Source organism: Opisthorchis viverrini (genome assembly GCF_000715545.1).
Source record: "Opisthorchis viverrini unplaced genomic scaffold opera_v5_48, whole genome shotgun sequence".
Taxonomy (NCBI): Eukaryota; Metazoa; Platyhelminthes; class Trematoda; order Opisthorchiida; family Opisthorchiidae; genus Opisthorchis; species Opisthorchis viverrini.
In genome coordinates, this window is record NW_008751704.1 from 834375 (window position 1) to 855952 (window position 21578).

Consider the following 21578-nt stretch of genomic DNA (forward strand, 5'->3'; position numbering starts at 1 on the left):
AAAAAATGATCGTCTACCACAGTTATGGAAGGACATCAGGTGACTAAACAAGGCAGGATAAGGATGAATCTGTACTCAGTAGTGTAGTCATCAGAGTGAAGCTAAGATTGTCAATATAACTATACTACCTGAGACAGGACAGTTTACTGCATGTGGGCTAAGAGGCGGTGTGGTGAGGGTAAACCAAACTCGTAACGACTGGGGGGTGTAAATTCCTGGGGGTTGTTAGTAAGAAGGACAATACTAGGACAATCTAGGAAGGAAGGTGGATGCGAGGGAGAAGGTCCCCAGTCCCCGAAGCACTACTATCAGCTTTAATCAGTGAGTGGTGCGTGACGAAGATTTTTCGATGCTATCCTCGGATGTTGATAGTGGAGAGTCGGGAGTCTAAATGTATGTTTATATGTGTTGTATGTGTCCACTCCTGGGAGCAGCAAATTTGGTTTGTCATTTTTGTTTGGTTGACGAGGTAGGTTTTGGCGCGGTGTAGCCTCGATATTGACGAAGGCAGCTACAGCAACGCACGTCGACGTAGGCCATGGGCATCGCAGAGTTTCTTCTGGCTAGTGACCACTGTGTACTGATCTTTGATTTCATCTGTGATTGGGAATTCAGAACATTAAACGGGAATTCGAAACGTCTGCCGTACATCTTGATCAGTTTAGTCTGGGATCGATTTCAGCGTATGAGATGTATAGCAGCATTGTCAAGAAAGCTCCCGAGGCTGACACAGTTTTCGGCCAAAAAAGAGCGCGCAGTCGAACAGTTCGCTATTTCTAAAACGTTGAAAATAGGAGACAGAAGTTGACCTGGCGTTTCGTAAAGTGCGGAGCCGCTGTAAATCAGAAATCAAACCAAGAGACTCCGCCAGGAAAAACAAAAATGCGTAATATAAGTACATGAGGCATCACCGCAGAAACAAGTCAGCCGTGCTCTCCCTGATGGGCAGGAACGGAAAACCCACCAGTGTCACAATAGTGGTACTTGAAGTCTACAGAGAACACTATGCAGGACTGAACTCTGTCTGCNAGTTCCCGAGGCTGACACAGTTTTCGGCCAAAAAAGAGCGCGCAGTCGAACAGTTCGCTATTTCTAAAACGTTGAAAATAGGAGACAGAAGTTGACCTGGCGTTTCGTAAAGTGCGGAGCCGCTGTAAATCAGAAATCAAACCAAGAGACTCCGCCAGGAAAAACAAAAATGCGTAATATAAGTACATGAGGCATCACCGCAGAAACAAGTCAGCCGTGCTCTCCCTGATGGGCAGGAACGGAAAACCCACCAGTGTCACAATAGTGGTACTTGAAGTCTACAGAGAACACTATGCAGGACTGAACTCTGCCCTGCTGAACTCGTCACACCCAACTTTTCCAAGGCGTAATTACGAACGGCCCATAACCAACTTGTTCCTGTTAGGGGGAGACACTCGTCAGTTCTTGCGTTGGACGAACTGGTTCTGCGCGTTGGGGTTGGACAAAGCGTCGTTTACGCTGGCAATGCATTTCTACTTGGTGTTTCGTCAATCGCTCGGCAAAGGCAACCTTTTGTCTCCTTAAAAGGAAGCTAGTGTCATTCAAGTCCACAGACATGTTTACCAACTCCCGCCCTGCAGCTACAGGCCCATCAACCTCACTGGCAAACCGTGCAACGACATGTAACGCCTCCTAAAGTAGGCCATCCTAGATCATCTTACTACCTGCAACTTGATGTACCCAGCTCAACACGGATTATCCCAAAACTATACTTGCGTGACTAACATGCTCGTATTCATTGACAGTTTAACCCAAGCCAAGGACGGGGGACACATCGGATGCAACATCATTCGATTTCTCGAAACATCCGGTCAAGTGCTACACTTGTTGCTGCTCCACAAACTCGAGTCTTATGGGATTTAACGGAAAATTCTACACTTGGTTGAGACGTCCCTATCAGACAGATCATTCCGAATGAAAGAAGCCTCAACCTAGTTTTTTGCGGCGCGTATTTCCAATGGAGTTATTACATCTAAGTTTGGAGTAATCCGCTGTTTCTGATGCACGTATACTAACTTCCCAACGTTCTTTCAGGTCCATGTGTACTTTTTCGGACGAGTTGAAACCATAGATTTCCCGACCCAGCACCCCTCGAACGGACGTAGACACTGCAAGGAGCCAATACTGAACCGGCAGCTTCCTCTGAATGACAGAAAGTGCGTACATGTGGCATTTGAGGGAGACTCGGCGAATATATTCGTCGTGCCTGGCGTGAATGGACGAGAAAGCATCACGATAGTGGACGCCAGAGTGAATTTATTTGTCTGACATCCTTGAAGTGAGTGCATTCCACTACACCGTGAAAAACCGGCACAAAAGGCATTTTCTCATCTACGGATGATTTGGCAAACCTCCCATCGTAACACTCGCATAGACTTCCAGATACTCCATTTTGCCCACGTTGAACCGCCACTTGAATATGCCAACCTTGTTTTCCACTCTCGACCTGACCCTCACTGAGTGTGTCCACGAACCACCAGCAAAATATCGCCGGCCTTAGATCCGTGGACAATAAAACGCGTTCCGCTGTGCGTTGTCACCGCCAAGGAGAACCGATACTTCCTTATGCTCTTTTTAAAAAGGGTCTGGCCCACAGATTTTCACCGTTGATCCAGCTAAAATTGGGGAACATGGTAAGAATATTTTCAGGCTCAGTGCGCACTTTTTTAGACGAATGTTTTCTTGTTTCGGGTGGTTGATGCATGGAATAACCTGCTTTCGACATTTGTCCACGCACTACCTTGCACTCAGTCTAAAGCACTATTAGATACTTCTATATGTAAATCCTTGCGCTGGGAAGATTACTGCCTCCCGCATTGCTACATCCTCTTTTCGCCCCGGGAAACTTGGGCAAATGTCTGTATATAAATTTATGAATCCTTGGCATACTTGATGGTGTCCACTAGCCAAACCAGACATACAAGCTTTGCTAAAGTCTACTTTGATCGGTTTGATGAAGGAAATCCATATCCAATTTAGGCTGCATGCAAGCAAGACTCCTCAGTTTTAATGGCAAATCTGTTCCAGTTTTTGGCTCGGTGTGTTCCGTTTCTAAAACGACGAAGAAAACTCACCACGCCACGCAAACTCTCGCCTTCGTACAGAATTTTGAAGCCATTAGAAGCTTCTTTCAGCTAGCGCAATTTATTAATCCCGCCAGAAAACTGAGAATAAACCGTCCATTTTCCAACGCCGGTCTAAAATTTTTAATGGTGCCAAAAATTTTGCCATCCTGGTTCATGTGTAGTACAGTGTTGCATTTTATCCATATTTATAGTTGAGCAGCGAAATGTTCCTCGGATAGTTTTCGGGAAGTCGCTTTTTCGTCCAAGTCACGATGTACTGCATTCTACGCACAGCAACGGATAATTTTTCCATCGGTTTAGCATCTGGGGTGAACACGATAAGTCTATTGCAAATGCTTCGTTCAACATCGTCAGTACATTTGTTCCTTAAGACTGCTACATAGTATCCCAGGCAGGCTGTAGGCATGAAATTTAATCCAAACGGTCAACCTTCCACTAAAAACCAGCCGGAGTGTTTTGGTTCAGACATATGTTATCTCCCAGATGTGCTGATGTCTACCCGACTCCATGCTAAAACGTTCGGGCTGTTTACCCAGCGCCATTTTAGGCTGAAGATCAACGACGTAACAAAATTTACATTTAATGAATTAAGTTGTTATGTCAGTGCTATGCTTTTTCGTTGGACTTTGGTTTTGACATCTTCCAGAGCATTCAAGTGTGCGATTTGCTAGTCTAACAGTGGCATTCAATTAACCAGTTTCCTTGGCTCACATTTTCAGACAACAAATGAAGATGTTCTTTGATGACCTTGTTATTTGAGCGTTCACCAGTAGCATTTGATATCTGTTCACCTTGCAAACAGAAGACTCAGGGTCCGGTTGGATTTGCGTACTCGCTTGCGGTTAATGGTACATGCAAACAGGAACCAAGTTCTCGTGTGCATGTGTTCCGGTATTATTACACCAAGTTTTACACAAGAGAGATTTACTGTCTGTTTGACTCCTGATGACAAAATAACCTACGTAAAAGTTTGGAGCATACCCCAAAAATGACGCTTCTGTGGGCCAGCGGATTCGCGCCAATCCGTGGATTGCGACGATATGCCGCTCACTCAACTGTATATAACAGCATAATCAGTTGCATTTTTTACCACAACCTACTAAGGAATGACACAAAATACCATGTTGCGTTATCTTTCTTTGACAAGCACTTATATTCTGTTAACTGTTGCGGTGCCTGCGTCCTGGACCTGGATGGCCTATTCTACGTAATCTGTCATCATACTCGATCAGCTTCTGATTTCTACTGTCGACTCTTCACAGACGCGTTAAAACACAAATTCTCATTATTTCTTCAAATCCTCCTTTGATTTTCTTTCTAAAATCGTTGGTCACTCTACAATAACTTTTCCGGCAATAACATGTTCGCCCGATCTACAACGGGCAGCAATTGAACGCTACAGTCAGGGGTGGCGGGGAGTCATGTCTAGCACGTGCGAGGGGTATGCTCAAACCAGCCTCCGAGGATCCAAGAACATAGCGGATGAACATGAGGCATTAGAATGCCCGAGGCAGGAGACGAATAGATAGCCTGTCATGGACCCTATGAATGCTCGAAACCAGACCCGGTATACAACTATTTAATCTACTAACTTTCCTGGTGATCCGAAAACTGTTTGCCTCACCTGCGGGGGCAGGAAATATACATTTATATATTGCGCTTGGTGTCCACAAGCTACCTCATTCTTTCCAACAAGCCTCTTGGTATACGAAAGTAAGCTTGGATTGGAATTCCGCTGTATGGCTTAGATCTTCTTTCTTCGCCAGCGTCATTGACGTCACTCTGGAAAAAGATCCCGCTCTCCGGCAAACATTTGGTATATTATCCTCCAGCTAGTCGTCTACGAATCGTTTGTCATTTGCTTTGAGGTGAACTCAGCACTCCCAAACCTTCCTAGCTGGAGTCATAGCCCATCGAGTCCGGCGAATATCCTGCATCTGCACTAAATAAAGTCGTCCAAACGACGTCTTGGTCTTGGCATGCTATCGCACCCTTTAGAATCCGAGCAGGCTAAATACAATCCGTAGCGGATCTGGTCACCACCCATAAATGACACTAATGAACAGGCAATAATCGTTGTTGTAAGTGCCCTACTTGTGACGTAATTAAGTTAATTAACGCAAGGTGGCAAGCACTAAAAATATCCTGTAACAAAATGTTGACGAATACAGTCTTTAAGTGCACTTGATAAAGCTAGATACAATGCGAAAGGTGGAATAAACCAAAAAGTGCCCTATCGTTCGAAGACATCTGTTGAGAGTTCCTGAGTAAAAGTTCGGACGCTGGAAGTGTCTCTTTTGCACCGACGCTGCTACACGTGTTCAGCGGTTATCCCTGGGGTTTGTGGAGCTCAGTTGAATTTCAGTACTGTGCGAGCGCGTATGTGGCTCGGACTGAATTGTATGCCCGTTTATCGTGTGCATTGTGAAGACAGGGATGTCCCTTCGTGTTTGATACTTGCGCAGACATGAATACACATTAACCTGATGTGTGATGGTATCTGGAGTCCACAGAGAATGCTATATAGACTGGTGTTCTTCCCCAGAAACCTCATCCTATTTAGTCCCCACGGGACGCAGTTATCGGGAACCCCTAACAAACTTGATTCTTGTGAAGGAAGATGTCCGCCAATTTTTGCCCAAGACTAGTCCCCTCAATTCATTTGTGCCGTATGAGGTTTATACAATGATCGAAATGGAAGCATCTCTCCTGTAAGTACACTTCTTTCTGGTGTTTCGTCAGCCTCTCAAGGAAGAGAAGCTCAGCAGCTACAGGACCATGTGCCTAGCCAGTACGCCATGCAAGGTGATGGAATGCATTTTGAAACGGACCGCCTAAATAGCCTCACTACCAGTCACTTAACATCCCCAACACAATATGGTTTCATCCGGAAGCGCTCGTTCGCGAAGAACACGCTCTCGTATTGGACAGCTTAACTCAAACCAACCGGAGAAATCATAGTAAGCGCTATATTTATTGCTTACTAAAATAACTCAGTCGAGTCCCACTCTTTTGACTTCTCCGCACAATCGTGTCTTTCGTGATGCGACGTGGAACCCTGATCTGGATTAATGCCTTCCCATCAAGCAGAACATTCCAAGTGACAGTTCCTTCAACCGCCTCCGATCTCCGTCTGAGTTACTGAGGCATCTCTCTTTGGACTTTTCCTCGTTCTGGATGCTCTTCCGGGTCCACGTCCACCATTTGCAAACGATCCGAAACGTTGAAATTCAAACACTAATATTCTCCGAACGGTTGTCGGCGCTACAAAGAAGTGATCTGTGGACTGGCACCTTCGTCGGAATTGCAAAATGAGTGCAGATGTCGTTCGAAGAATGGGCGAGAAGACAACACGAGTTTGGATACCAAAATGTTTTGGGTATCTGACCGTCAGATCTGTCCTCCTCACTCCATCTTGAAAAAATGACTCAAGAAGCATTCGTCGTTCTACAGGTAGTTTGTTGCGCCTTCCCCGTATTACTCACATAGACTTCCAGAATATTCTATAAGGCTCACGTCAGCCAATTATTTAATGTACCAACTATTGGTCGGGAAGCGAGAAGGACGCATCCCTCCCTCAGGAAGCCCACAAAACTGCCGAGACGTTTGTTGATTACGAAGCGCGCCTCTAGGTACTTGAACTCTTTCTCCTTGACCATCCTCACCTCCAAAGAAACCTAACACTCTCTTGTACTATTTGCGCATGGCCGATAGGATTTCCCCGTTGACCCAATTAATACACGACAAGGAAATGGTGGGATTTTCAAGCCCAGGGGAGACACTTCCATTAGACAACAATTTTTATACTTTCGAGTAGATAGTTGAAGGATAATCTTCCTCAGAATGCTGTTCATGTTCCATCTGACGCCCAGTTCAAAGCACCTTTAAATGCTTTTTTGATTCCTCGCGCTGGTAGTATTACTGACCAGCCTTAAGAACTTAGAGTTGTATTGGAACCTTTTCCCCTTGTGCATTTCATGCCGACGGAAACCACCAGAGAAAAAGGACAAACCCAACCCAGAAGCTTAGCCGTGAGCGTTCGTGCTATGTACATTTCTTTATATGCTACCCTCACTTAAACGTTCTTCCCGACGCATTTTCAGCTTCATCTCAAGATCAACGACGGCTTATTATAACATTCAATCCGGCGTAAATTTATACTTTGATCGGTCAAGCTAGTGAGCAATAAGGCTGAAGTTTATCAGCTTTGTTTGAATGAGCCGCTTTTCATCCACATCGATATTGTCAGTTATGAAATTGTACTCGGAATTCACACGTTGATTTATATCGCCGCGTACAGCATGTAGGTATGTGGTGGATGTTTGAAGAATGGTTGCTTATTACACTCCGATAAGCCTAATGAAGTGATCTGGCACAAACTCTCTATTACGTGGCTGACAGCATCCAATGGCAGCAACAGCTTTTTTGGGAAGCAATTTGATACACAGATTCACCGATTAACGTATTGATGCACAGGACTAAAACTTTCGCCCAAGCTCATCGTCACAAGTTTGTTCTTGTTGGTTGGCAACCGCCAATCACAAGTTTGTTCTTGTTGGTTAGCAACCGCCAGTTCCCTGAGATGAACTAGCATAAAAGGTGCAGCACTACTTTTAAGTTCCCAACGCTAAACACGAAGGTTGCTAGCCCGAGGACTTATATGAAAAGGGTTCAAAAGTATTTTGAACTGGATCGCAGATGCAGAAAAGTCTAGAAAGCTGCACTTTTCAATCAGGACTGCCGCTTCTTCAACTGATGTCACCAGACCAATTTACTGCAGACTGATGGGCCTAATAAGCGTAGGTTTATGGTTTCTACTCCATCCTCAGGATCAAAGAAACCATATTACAGTAGCAGCTGTGACGTTAGAATGGGAGAAGGCAATCTTCCGCTCAGAACGAAAGAATATTGACAAGCATTAAATCGCTTTGTGGAATGGGAAACGTGTGTTCTGTCATTCGAAAGCATTGTGGGCTTTTCTAATAATGCAGATAGCTTTCCAGTGTTGACACGCATCACATCCATTGGGCTTGTTTTGATGAAAATTACCATTTTCTGACTGTCGTTACAGGGGATTTCTGAAAGTCACCAACAGAACCACTCCACACCTAAAATTACGAGTGACAAGGATGCGAACAGCTTCTTAGGGCTACTATGCAGTACTTGAAGATCCGTTAACGATAGTGTATCCCGCACGTCATCACTCACGTGAACCATTTTGTTAAGGCCTAGAGGTCTTGTCTCTGAAGCGACTGGAAACTAAAGGATGCTTAATGCAGGGCCATCAAAAACTTCAGTGCGCGCAAACCTGACCCCAGGCAAAACGCTTGTCAATCTAAACTTATACCTCACATCCAACAGAAGGTCATACGGAGATCCATGCTCATTTCCCACATCAATATTATTCCTGATGCTTATTAATATCGTTGAGATCAAAAGGCAAACTTTAGGGTCACCACCCGGAGTCAGACTGCCAGCACAGTCGTCTTGACTACCATTCTGTTAGGCTCATCTGATGTTCTCGCAAATCAGGGGCTGGTTTTAATCTATCCATGGCTGTCTTTGAGCAATTTAGTGACCCATAGTTTGTGACCAGTCAGTAGCTCACCAATTCTACTCACTCCAAAATCTATCACTAAAATGCAAGAAGCTAATTATCCTGTCACCGTTCTACTCCTGTTTCGGAAAGAGTGTGATACGTCAAGTATATCTAGATGCGTCAAAACGACACTGCTATGCTGCTTACCTCTAACGAGTTGTATACCTTAAGTCTTTTAGAAAACCACAGTGATCGAAATAATTAGGAATGACTTTCGGGTCGTGACATGCTATTTAGAAGGTGCTCGGTTCAGAGTTATGTTGAAAATTCCCGAGCTAGCCGGGTGTTGGTGTTACTTCTGCTCTAGAACAACATTATATTTTAGCGATGACTAGACGTGTCAGTTTTGACAAAGAGGCTATGAGATTCAGTCCGGCTGTTATTTTAATTAAGTACCACGGTAACTAACGAGTCACGATAATAGTACATTTACTGCATAGCTTCTGGAACATGTGGTGTTCATGTCATCGAACGTGGATAAGTGCAGCGGGGCTAGGTGAAGAAAGATTTTTTATGCGCAGGAAATTAAAAATAGTGCAATTTACTCATATTTAATGTTCAGGTGCTTGATAAAGACCTCACAATTTCTATTGATGGCACTTTCAGAGCTTCTTTATCTGCAGCTGAGGAAGTTTTACAGTAGTGCATGGCTTAGTTGGTGTGTGAATGCTACTTGTAGAGAGGTTGTACCGCCTAGCCGCATTTAGAGGATTATCTGTCGTAACAGTGAAAAAGACAAACATTTTTCAGCCATTTAGTCTATAGCTAGTTGGATAAAAGTCACATTTGCCGCAATCACTATTCTCATTTAGTTGTTTATTTGGTTGCTAAAAACTCTACAATGATGAATACAGGCAAGTTTGTTTTGTTGGTCATAAAAGCATATAAATAGTGTCATCAACCTTGAGTTGATCCAAAATTAACCCAATAATCTTTGCTGTACAAGGAAGATATTTAGGATTGCACGTGCAGCTAGCGCGAGGCATGGTGCACATAAATAAAAATATTCACCATAGCGAGAAAACGTAGGTTTTGTTTTTGATATCTTAGATGCCGATAAGTTCACATGGACCAGAAGCCACAAATTCACGTGCAGTGAGCAATCTTTTGTAATTCCAGCTCAATGTAGGTAACCCCTTTCAATAATCTTAGACTGGCTATCAGTAGAAATTGCCGCCAGTGAAAATAGGATACAAAAGCAAACAGAATAGTCTACGTCAACTGGAAAGAAAGACGTAGTTGTACATAATTGATTAAAGACTTAGTGTAACGTTGAGGAGCAAACTTTTAGTGGCGCTCTAATTACTGTGAAGAAAGAAAAATGAATAATTCAAAAGCTTTGTCAAGTAGTAAAATGTTGACAACCACACTTATGTATAAAGACGAGCATCTAGGTAGTCGTAGGTCTCGAAAGAGGGTCTTTACTCATCACTCATCTGTTTCAAAGAAATTTGTCATATATCGTCCGTGTAAATTAAGGCTCACCTTAAGTTAAGAATAAATTCAAGGAAAACGTCTGCGCAAAAAGTTTCTAGTAGACCCTGACCCTCGTGTCTAAATTTGGAAAAGCAAATACGATCTTACAAAGGAAGCTATACCTTGAGCAGTTCACGCTACGGGTGCTTCATAATATGTATCGTAGTTGGTTTTAAAAATAGTCTGTGGTACCATGTATAAAATGCACCCACAAGTAACTGGGCTTTGGTTATTACTTCACACTAACCCAAGCCACTACTACTGGACTTCAAGTATCAGGAGCCAAGAAGCTGGTTTGTTATTTGTACTAATATGGTAGGACCAGGTACTTCCTTGAGGAAGACCCCAAGTGGTTCAGAAAAGGAAAGTGACGTGTTGTTGACACATAAACTACGGACCTTGCTACGTTAATGGTAGAGCATTTTGCCTGTGTTGGAGATTTTACAAATTGTGAACCTAATCGGTGAACGACTGGAAGAAAATCATTGAGATGCCCTACATCCAAGTGATTTCCAAAGTCCATATTAGCAGTCCTCTTCACCTGTTGGAGTATACGTTTGTGAATTATAGACGATACTTCTGGTGGTTGGGACCCATGTTGATCCTGGAATATCTTATGATCAGCCCTCAACGGAGATCATGTACTCAAGGTTACTTTCTCTAAGGCCTTGGGGAAAGCTTCAATTACAGGATAAAACAAAGGTTTACAGTTCTCCAGTTGGATATTCTTTGCCTATAAACTTTAGGAAATTACCGGATAGTAGTGCAGCTGTGAGAAGTTTATTGGATTCAGTAGCATGTGTGCACAGATTAACTGTCACTAAAAATCATGTTTCCCTTCGTTGTTATGAGAACCAACTAAGAGGAGAGCTATTTAATAGTGTTATGTAATCTTCCTACAAGTTTTTATTGTTCAACCTTGTGGAGGGCCACGTTGGTATGTAGACATAATATTTCCTGACATGAGCATCGAAACCCTACATGATTTATCCACTGGGTTGCCGCCAAGTATGTGTTTGATTTTTTAGTTCACTGGAAATGTGTGACTGCATATTGCTTTGCCGTGAAGGTCTATGAAGCATTAAGCCGAAGTCATGACTACAGCGTGCTATTCATCTTTTTGTCTTGGATACTGTTCACCCAAAGAAAAACATACAGCTTTTATTTTCTTGCATTAGGGGTCAGCAGCAGTGAGTGTGCACAAATTTGAGCTCCAGACTCAACATAGGAGAAACACGTCTTATCACTATTCCACCAGCATACTTTGGGAATACCCGAATAATAACATCCCAATGGGCAAACATTTTTTCGGATGTTCATTATGAGTGTGTGCAAAACAGAAAATATGACATTATCTACAAGGATAGAGGGTCAGGCGAGATAAAAGTAAGACACAAGATTGATTAACACGCCGCGTTTAAATCGGCATATCACTTGACTGTCACTTAGAACGAATAAGATTACGTTGGCTGCTACTATTTGTATGTATCTCGCCAGCGCCCCGTCTTGTGAACAAAAGCATCTTTCAAGAACGTTCAAACTACCTGGTAAGAAACAAACATTTCCAATACCTCAGAACCAAATCCGTATTATCCACTTTCCTACCGCTTCCTCAGTATAAAATGCAGTTAGAAACATGCAACAGCAAATAGTCTGTGTTGAGTGCTTATGTCATGCTGTCCACGACGTCGATGATGAATTAGGAGAAAAAGCCTCTCATCACCCAACTGACTGTTGGCCTCCTTGTTTAGCAGTCATACGGCTTTATCTGGTTCATTGTTTACCTTAGATGGCGGACGAAAGAATACTGGGTAAAGGACATTGAATTCAGCCTCTGTTGGTAACTATATAGCAAGTTGACAAAAGCTTTGCCGACATAAAACCTCTCGTTTCTAATGAAATACGGAGGCCCGAATTGCTTCGCTTTTGAGCGAAACGTCGCCACCGGCTGAGCAACATCTCAACGCGCCATATTCTTGGAACGTAAGATCTGGTCCATCGTTGTGAAAATAGTGGCAGGATATTTAACCATGCTGGCTTAACTCGTAAGGGCATCACAATTGCTTTCCTCCAAAACCCTAGGAAGCACTTGTTAAACTGATACTCAGGCCGTAGTCACGACCATAAACCTCGCGAGTGGAAATCCTGTCACGACAAAATAATCGTCGCCTGGTTCTACCAGCCCAGTTGTTCCACTTCCTGCTTACAGCAGAGCAATCCAATGAAAAGACTACTGTCTCTTCTCCTACATGCTTGTGCTTTCCTTCTTATAACGGCCCCATTCCCATAGGAGTGTTCTGTCTACATGTCCTAGCATTCAAACTGAATTCTTTGCTCACCGCGCATCACGCTTAGCTGCAGTTTTTGCACACTCAATGTTTACACATTTAAGCAAGCTGGACAACAAGTAATTCGCGCATGTATGTAATATTTTCTCTACATTGATATATGCTGTCTTAAGGGAACAACAATCAGGAACGTTACTGCTGCAAATAAACTGGATACACCGTAGCTCTCTTTTCGATCTGGTTGCATGCCTCAGCTAACATGAAGACCTCAAAATATGCTGAATATGTCGGCATGGGTACTATTTTGAACAACCGGACAGAGGTGTCTCCACTAGGTTGAATACTCGTTAAAATTCTTCTATGCGTGGTTCGTTTGGCTGTATCCTCTAAATACACTCGAGAAAGAGTTGTCCACAATTCGTTTATTGTATCTGTTTGCGCTTTGACGGACAGTCGCTCCCAACCTGCCAAGAGCAGATATCAGTCAGGATCAGTCATGTTCATCACACATACATTGAAAAAATTGCCCTTATCAGTCATTGCAATCGATTATACTCTAGGGGATACGGCTTCTTCCTATCCTGAGCAAAAATTATGTTGACGAAGTTCGGTGACCTCATCCCTGGCAGCTGACGTTGGGCTACCGGACAGACGAGGTTTGAAAGGTGAACACAGGATGGTTGCGAGCAACTTTTAAGGCGCTAGCAAAGAAACACGACCGCTCCCCTGTTTACCAAAAAAGGGTCTTATGTCATACCTTTAACTTTGTGATATTTCTGGAAGTCCAGACAGCAGGTGAATCGTAATGACAGACAGACTAAAAGTCCTCCACCCTAGAAGAACTATCCCTCCGTCTGTGCTAAGGGTTGCAAAAATAAAGACTAATCCGATAAATATCACTTTACCGACATCCACTCTGCATAGGCGTGTGGCTTAATAGGGTTGCAGGATGACCACGCTGCTTCCAAAATTTTACAGAGTATTCAAATAAATGACAAGCTAAGCTAAAAAGGTGACTAGTGACGATCTATTCTTCAGACCATTATTAACAAGGGTGTTGTTAGATTGTGTCGGATTTGTGACTTGAGATAAATATGTCATGATTTATAAGGCCATCAGAGCCCAGTTTCCAGCATGCACTCGCTATAATGTTAGCAGTGGGTTTCTCGTTACCAACTGCGGAACAATTCGAAATAGGCATTTCAGGTGGCACCATTTTTACTCTTCGCTCTAGTATTGTAGACCAAGGTTTTGTTGAATGTATGTTCCTCAGGCGTCACTCAACTCCCTTCATTACCCTATTTTATGTTTATTAGCAGTGATCGTGACCACTGTGGGGCAGGTGTCAAGAATTTGCAAAACGAGTCCGAATTTTCACAATCCCCTTGTTTGCCCAATTATTTTCAACAAAACTAGCTACAATTTAGGAAATACGGGAGCATGCTCTTGGCATGCTATTAAATATCAGTGACGGCTGCTCACGATATGAGCCATTTCGGGTTGTTTCCTCGAACTTGTCAGTGGTTTTCATAATGAGTGTATACCTTATAGGGGGTATTTATTCCAATGTGTACATTTAGGATCACAAGCCTCAAGTGAGTAACCTGGTTGAGCACCGCCTGTTTGTGCCACTGACTTTTTGACTTACAAATTCAGTTACTCACTTTTCCGCAGCCTGAGAAATTTTTCAAACTCAGACAAGCAAAAGTATGTCTTTATCGGAAAGATTCACATAAACGGACCAGAACCGAGAATTAAGTTTTTGGATATGCTCTCTATTGTACACTGTTGTTTGTGGGACATATATTTTACCCTCAAACTTCAGTGGTTTTCTGACTGAACATCCAGTTTTGGCAGAGAAAAAATGTCCCCTATGCTTGAAACAAAACTTCATGACAAGAACATCCTGCCGATCAAATGGCGTCAGCACTTTTATGGTGAAAATTTGTTGAAGGACTTTGCCAACATATTTACAGTGCTGTATTTGCGACTGTTCTTTATGAATTTAAATCCTAAATAGGACGAGCGACACATTCTTTCACAATGTAAGCTTATCTGCACGAGGAACGGGGCACCGATATAACCGCAAGCACCGCATTTGCGCAAGGGATTTGTTCTTGTTGATGGTGATGAGGCTAGGATATGGACTCAAGCATGTAGCTCTCTGAACTACAGGACCAGATGGCCATCCGTCGGAGCATTTAGCAGGGTAATTTTTTAGGGGGGTAAAACATGTACTGAACGATCATAATAGTGATCGTTATCCCCATCAGAAACAGCAACATCAGTGTTGGCAGTGGTACGTTGCACCAGCATAACCAGAATTTTTACTTAATTGTTTTGAAAGCATTAAATTAGAGAAGGGAATATAACGAACGAACGGTTCAGGAATTGGGATAATCGGTGAAGTATGTCATTGATAGACCAAAGATCTCAGCGGCCGTGCAAAGCAGTTTGTGTGTCATGATGTTTAACCAAATCATTGGTTACTTCTGTTATATGTATTGAGAAGAAGAAATATTTCGGTTGCACTAAGGTTTTTTTAACTACTTGGAAACAGACGTGGAATAGCTTTATAATTAGATGCTGGCTCCATGTAAACCCAATTTTGGCGCTGAGTGTCTGTTTAGTCACGCAACTGATTTGACTCTGTTTGAGCTGAAAGGCCTTTTGGGAGACAAACGCTACATCAGTGCATTTTCAGCACTCACTACCAGTATGCATTCAAGCATCCAAGGCGTTGCATTGGCTAAGATAAAAGGTTTTGGAGAGAAACTCTGTTGTCTCCGACTGGTTTTACTTAAGATTGTATGGTGATTGTACACTTAACAGGTCACTCTTTTCGCACCCTGATAAGAAATTATTTTGATTAAGGATTGGAGGTCGAAATGTAGTAATATTGAGTGAATCGTAAACAATGTGATACGTAATCTCTAAAAACTCGTTAAATATTCTCTCAAGATGCCTATGTGTTAAAATGTTGAAGACAACCTCAATTTTGTGGGCTGTATTTTTTACAGAAACATGCTATCGGTCTCCGGAGTACTTCCGCATGTGGCAGTCAGTCTGGGGATAACTCCTAGTTTGCGTGTCAAGTAATATTAATTCACCATTGGACCATCTGTGTGGTGTACTAATAGATGAAATCAAGTTGGCGTAGGGTAATAAACCAGAACGGACAGAACCCGAAAGAAACAACAACATTGATTGTTCAATTTTTCTGTTGCAGCCGCATTACCAAATGGGAGGTGAAAAACGTACAACCAAAGTTTCTTGTCTGCAAATGCTGTCTTTCTAAAAGTTATTCTACACAAACTTTTGAAAACTGAAAGACGGACAAAGTAAGCAAATGGTGTGCTTTGAATTTTTAACTAACCGCTAAACACCTCATGTTATTTTTCGCAAAAGTAAGTCTCTCAAAATAAAGAGAAGCCTTTTACATCAGTACGGGAGAATGAAAACATTTTACCTATTACGCTCTTCGTGGTATTTCAGTTTTTATTAGCAAACATGACAATATCATCCCTTGGACCAACGGTCTTCGATCTGTCCCTAGAAACCCTAAAAGTTTCTGCATTGCTGAAAAACAGCTAGAGCGAAGTTTTCTTAAGGCCGTCAGCTGCATTTTGCCATCTTGAAATTATCAGAAAACCATAATCTTCCTTCACATTGGTAATCGCTGACGAGACTTTTTTTACCGGAAGGATGTGTATTGCATCGAAATTTGGTATGCAGCACGAATATATGTCGTATTTTGGTATTGTAGATAATGACTAGATATTGAACTGCATAAACGCTTCAGTTGGGCTTGAATATTTTCTATCCAGCCGGAGTTGTTTTTGGTGTGGCCATAAGGTCGTGTATCCATCTAGGGTCTTATTTTCAAACGTCGAAAGAATTAACATTATAAATGGGTATGGATTTGACTTTCCATAAAATTAAGAAAAAAATTAAAATCGTCAACTTTTGAACTTCATACAATTTTGCGTGTCTTATCGCGTTTAATACAAAGTCTTTATAAGGAGTTGGGCGACAGAATGAGAATGAACAACCGACTGCGAATATTTTCCCCTACTAAATATGGGTGCCTTCAATTTAGATCAAGCTTATTTAATGTAAGCTGAGAGCACGACAAGTATCATGAACATCGTTACCTCCTGCATTGCCCATGTTATGTTTACTATGACATGGGTGAATTGCCTATCTCAGTTTAAGAGCCTTCCGATTCATTCAGATCCTGAAGACGAAATGTCTGTGAAAAATTTCTCTCCGCGAAATTTTTGCTCTTTAGCATTCGACTCCTTTGTTGGCCTTTTTGATACACTAACAAGCTAGTATTTGTGATAAACCTTGCCCCAGACTGCACAGTCTGTAGAATAATGGCAGCGTAAGTTGACCGAAAGCTCAAGTTGACACAAGAATAAGACCTCCCGTCGTTCGTTACACATGTGATGGTGAAAGCTTTCAATTGCTTAGGGTGATATGCCATGCTGGATTGTCTTCTAAACGTTTGATTGAACCGTACACTCGGACAACCGTCGACGTCCAAAAGGGGCCACTCTGCATCCAAGGTGATAGAACATTTTCATGATCTTTAGAATTTTTGAGCGTCTGTAACCCAAATGGACGTAAGCTAAAATCATAAGCAGCTGTCCTGTGTTTTTCTTATTTTACATTCGACTGGACCGCTAAGTTTTTATTCAGTAGAGGAATTGATTGAAATTCCTGCACGCTGAGGGATCACTCATGTGTGCATATCAATACGATCACGTTCGAACTGAGCTCACATCTATGTATACACAAATAATTATTGTACTGTTGAAAACAGTAGGCGAAAAGGACCTTTTACTATGGTATTTTATGTCAGGATCCCAGTCAGTTCGTGCGAGGTTATTTTAAAGACACCCCTCTGCACGAATGCTTGTAAGCACTTTCAACAAATGCGGGGAATATGAGCATATATTCACCTTGTTGGCAAAGAGCCACCCATATCCAAAGTCAGTTTTACACTTTTCCTCTGCAAAACAGTTGTTCATCAAATTTAACCAAGCGACCAATGCTGAAAAATCTTTTCAGGCTGAAGTTACGTTGTATCTATCATCTGGTAAAGTTCCCATGGATCCTAGTATTCGAATGGCCAAAAGAACGGTTGTTTCGTGCATAAAAGTTTGTAAGAGAAGTTTGACAACCGGTCGACCTAGAAGATTGAACTTTGCAGTCGACAATGTCTCTATTGTATAGGTGTAATCAAGACCAAACTTTCTACAGCGCGTGCTGGGCAGCAGACTAAATACAACTTCTGTCGAATGTTGGGGGCCATTGTTTACTTCAATTTACTGTTTGTATCACTACTAAATGAATGCATACTTAACCATTAAGAACATCGATTGAGAATCAGCGAAGCCGACAAAGCTGGTTAGTTTACAAACGGCTTCGTTTGTCTCATATGCCGTTTGCAACGAGTTATAGCGCTACATATTTGTCTAATCCGACGATTCGGACGTTTCTAAACTTGGGTTCACACAACAAAATTGTTATATTGTATATCAGTTGTTTCACAATGTCCTTATTGCCCCTGCTTACCTGTGAAACATACCAGGAAAGGAAAACCACCACTGTTCATCAGTGGCTGTGTGTGCACGAAGAAGCACCGAAACATCGGTTTTCGGCAAAATCAAAGAAACCCAATCGCGTTGTTTTATGACCAGCTGAAAAGCCAATCTTTTGACTTTTAGACACTTTTGAAGTCAGTTAGTCTTGTTGTTTACAGGCTTGGTGTGGTGATTGTGATAGCTTTCCATCACTTACTTCACTTACTCCAAAAAATGCATCTCATGCACAGCGACAGTAACTTGATGACTTCAACAATGGATGTCTCCGTAAAAAAAATTCTTTTAGAGATCTCACCGTTGGAGCTACATACAAATAAATCAATTGACGAGAAATTAATTTTAGAACAAAAGATCAAGTAATGGAAAATGTGGATGAGTTAGCTAGATGAGTTGGCCACGTGCTCAACAGAAAGCTCCGGTTAACCCTGGAACTGAGGAATATTAGAAAAGACTGTATCACGCCTGCCTTTTCTAGAACAGTCTACGAGGATGTCCCGGTTAAACGACTGATACCAGTTATTGATTTTCAGCTTTATCAATTCAACAAGTCAGACGAGAACGTGTAGCCGAAAATTCGATTTTCATCAGTGAACTTAACCTTTGCTTGTCGAGGACTTCTCACCTATCCACTGAGACTTACAGCTGGATTATGTGATTTTTATGAGGTTCTTCAGGCGAAATTTGTGTACCACAAATTCGGAATTGGCTTCAGATCGAGATACCCTACTTGACTTTGGTCTTCGGGCATGACGTAAATCTGACGCCTATGTAGCTGCAAAAACGTGTTTATTTCAGTAGTGCTATGAAGATTACCAGATAATCAATAAAAATTTAGTGTGCAGTTTTACGCCGTGTGACCATCACGCGGGTCAGTGGTGACACGCGCTTTGTTTATCATCTAGCACGTTACAACGTATCCGGCGACGCGGAAGGCGGGTACAGTTTCGAGCATAATTCTCTCTTCCTGCAGCTGATTTGTGCTGTTAATGGACCGGTCGTGTATATTGTTGTTGGCGTTGTGTATGCAGGAAATTTTTTATCACTATGGACATCCCGAGACGCCTGAATAGATCGACCATTGTTGTTAACTGAATCCGCAATGATTTCCGAGCAAGTGACCATCTGAAGTGAAGTTCTGCTGGCCACGGAGGTTCCCATCGGCTCAACTTGTATTGTCTTGGAAGACGTTGGCTAGTGACTCGCAAAACGCTCTAGCGAATATAGCCTACTGAACAACCTCCGTTCTGGTGTGCTGAGGTGCTGATGCAAGTATACAACGCGTGCTTGTTTCTAACTGATTAGGTGGCTGTATACTGAACCTACTACATTCAGTAATAAATTTCTACGAGATTAGCGCCCTATTAACTTTGATCTTAGATTTGTCCTCATCAAAACTGCTCTGCATTCTTTCATTCACTTACAAGTAAATCAACCCACGCGCACTACTTCCACCCGGTTTGCCAGAATTTCAATCTCATTTGTATGACTTTCTTCAATACTTTCTTTAATCGGTGGCAAACGCACGCTACAGAAAGGTACATGCTAAGTTAGGTATTGTTGTGATAATGGGATTAGGCATTTACAAGTGCAACAATACTTGTTTAAGATTAAGAGAAACGTAAGTGCGAAGGCCGAGGCAGTTCTTCTCAGCCATTATTTTAGGAAAATGAAAGGTCTGTCGACTGTAGTTTGATTAGACTCACTGGAAACAGCCCTTATATAAGATCAGTTATCCCAGATGAGCACGACGTCGAAGAGTTCAAAATTAAATTTTGGAACTTTCAAGTGGTACTTGGTGCGGAGATGAATTGTGTTTTTTCAGCTTCACACATTGACTAATCTAAGCATCCGGTTGTTCGCTCCTGCTCCGTCCTTTTCGATTACACTGGAAATTCCTAGATAACCGTCCTAATAATGGACAAGGGTGAACTACATTCAGGAGCGCAAATGTCTGAGTTGCTTTCAGCTTCAAGAGTGGCCAGTGGGATCAAACCCAACTTTCTTTTCTTCAATTGCGTATACTCGCTTAGACATGGTTGGACAAAATATAGTCACGAAAGCTGCTGGATAGATTGACCATAATCTAACTGACTATGTTTCTGCCCGTCGAACAGAAGTCTAAATGGAGAATAATCTTTGTCAACATTCAGCAATTATGTACCAAGTAGCAGAAGTCTTCAACAGTAATAAAATGTTTTACAGCCTTATTTGTAGCCTTATTGCGAGCCAATATACAAATCTGACCACCATTTTAAACGCTTTATTATAAATAACTAGACGAGTCATTTAGCGTTTTTCGCAGGCAACGTTTCACGAGTTTGCTAGAATATAACTGGCTATGAGCCAGATGGTGGCTTCAGTACGATGAAAGTTCGATTTGTTGATTTGTAAATACCTAATTTTTAGTTCACTTTCCCTAACTTAACTACTTGTAGTTTTGCGTGACTAGATCTAAGCTTGCTGTTCTTTTAATTCCGTGGCACTAGTCGAAGCCATTTTAGGCGTTCGGTTCATACTCCCTTTTCAACTTTCACAAAATAAACTTCCTAATGTGTTTTAGACATCATCTTTCTTTTCCCCTTGCATGATCCTTGCAACAGTTCGGAGGTAGACCCAGATGCAAGTGCATCCACCAAACTGTCTCATTAGTCTTATGCGTAATTTTGTTGGCCAATTCTGGGGCGCCCCTCATCTCAATTTGTAAGACAACAGAAAATCGTGAAACCTGCCTGCATGCTTATTACAACGGCAATATTTTCGAATCCTTGCGAGTAGCCCCCGGGGAGGTTGATTCCAACAACAACCCACAGTAAAATATACTCACAAAAATTAGCTGGGTTTTAGGTCAGATTCGAAAAACCCTGCATTCTATCAAAATAGTATAAGTGCTCACTCCACTCATTGGTAAGACTCCAAAAAACTGCACAGTCCAAATTGAGCAAATCTTTATCTTCAATGAGTTGTTTTTAGGTTTGAATTGAATTTTTTTAAATTCACTCCTACAATGGAGCAAAAGCCAGCGGTGTATCACCTTGTACAGGCTGCCCACTTGGCAATCTAGATATGTGAGCTTTAGGGTAATTTAAAAATAAGTCGGATATGTTCATATACAAAACACGACAAGCGGCACGATGATTTAAGTTCTTCTTCACCGCTGACTCAGAAGTTGAATTGCATTGTTCCTCCCGGTTTAATTGATCGACTCGCTCTTTAGACGAACTGTGTTTAGAGCAAATCACATCCACGTTACATCTTAGTCACTGAATGACTAGGGCGTTATGTAGAAACCTTGATGGGTTTTCGTACTTTCTGAGTTCGTGATTTATACGTAATCGACCGAAAAATATATTAAAGCGTGTAAGTCCCATTTTTCGATGTCAGCACATTGTGGCACTGGAGATATTCCAAACACAAAGCAGTATACTTGTTTTATCACGTTTGATATGATGTAACTTGTACTAAGTAGGAGGGGAGTACATATTTAGAA

The 21578-nt window shown here is 42.1% G+C and overlaps 2 protein-coding genes across 2 annotated transcripts in view; one reads left to right on the forward strand and one right to left on the reverse strand.

Moving 5' to 3' along the window:
* Window positions 1–21578, reverse strand: part of T265_03387 (hypothetical protein) — a gene marked incomplete at both ends in the record, with an annotated part of 79753 nt that overhangs the window by 5048 nt on the left and 53127 nt on the right. The window contains one exon of the mRNA XM_009167856.1: window positions 2047–2236. Within this exon, the coding sequence (XP_009166120.1) occupies window positions 2047–2236 (190 nt within the window). The remainder of the gene's footprint in view (window positions 1–2046; window positions 2237–21578) is intronic.
* T265_03389 (hypothetical protein) overlaps window positions 1–21578 on the forward strand; it is a gene marked incomplete at both ends in the record, with an annotated part of 97736 nt that overhangs the window by 3057 nt on the left and 73101 nt on the right. Inside the window, one exon of the mRNA XM_009167858.1 lies at window positions 2065–2280. Coding sequence (XP_009166122.1) covers window positions 2065–2280 — 216 coding nt within the window. The remainder of the gene's footprint in view (window positions 1–2064; window positions 2281–21578) is intronic.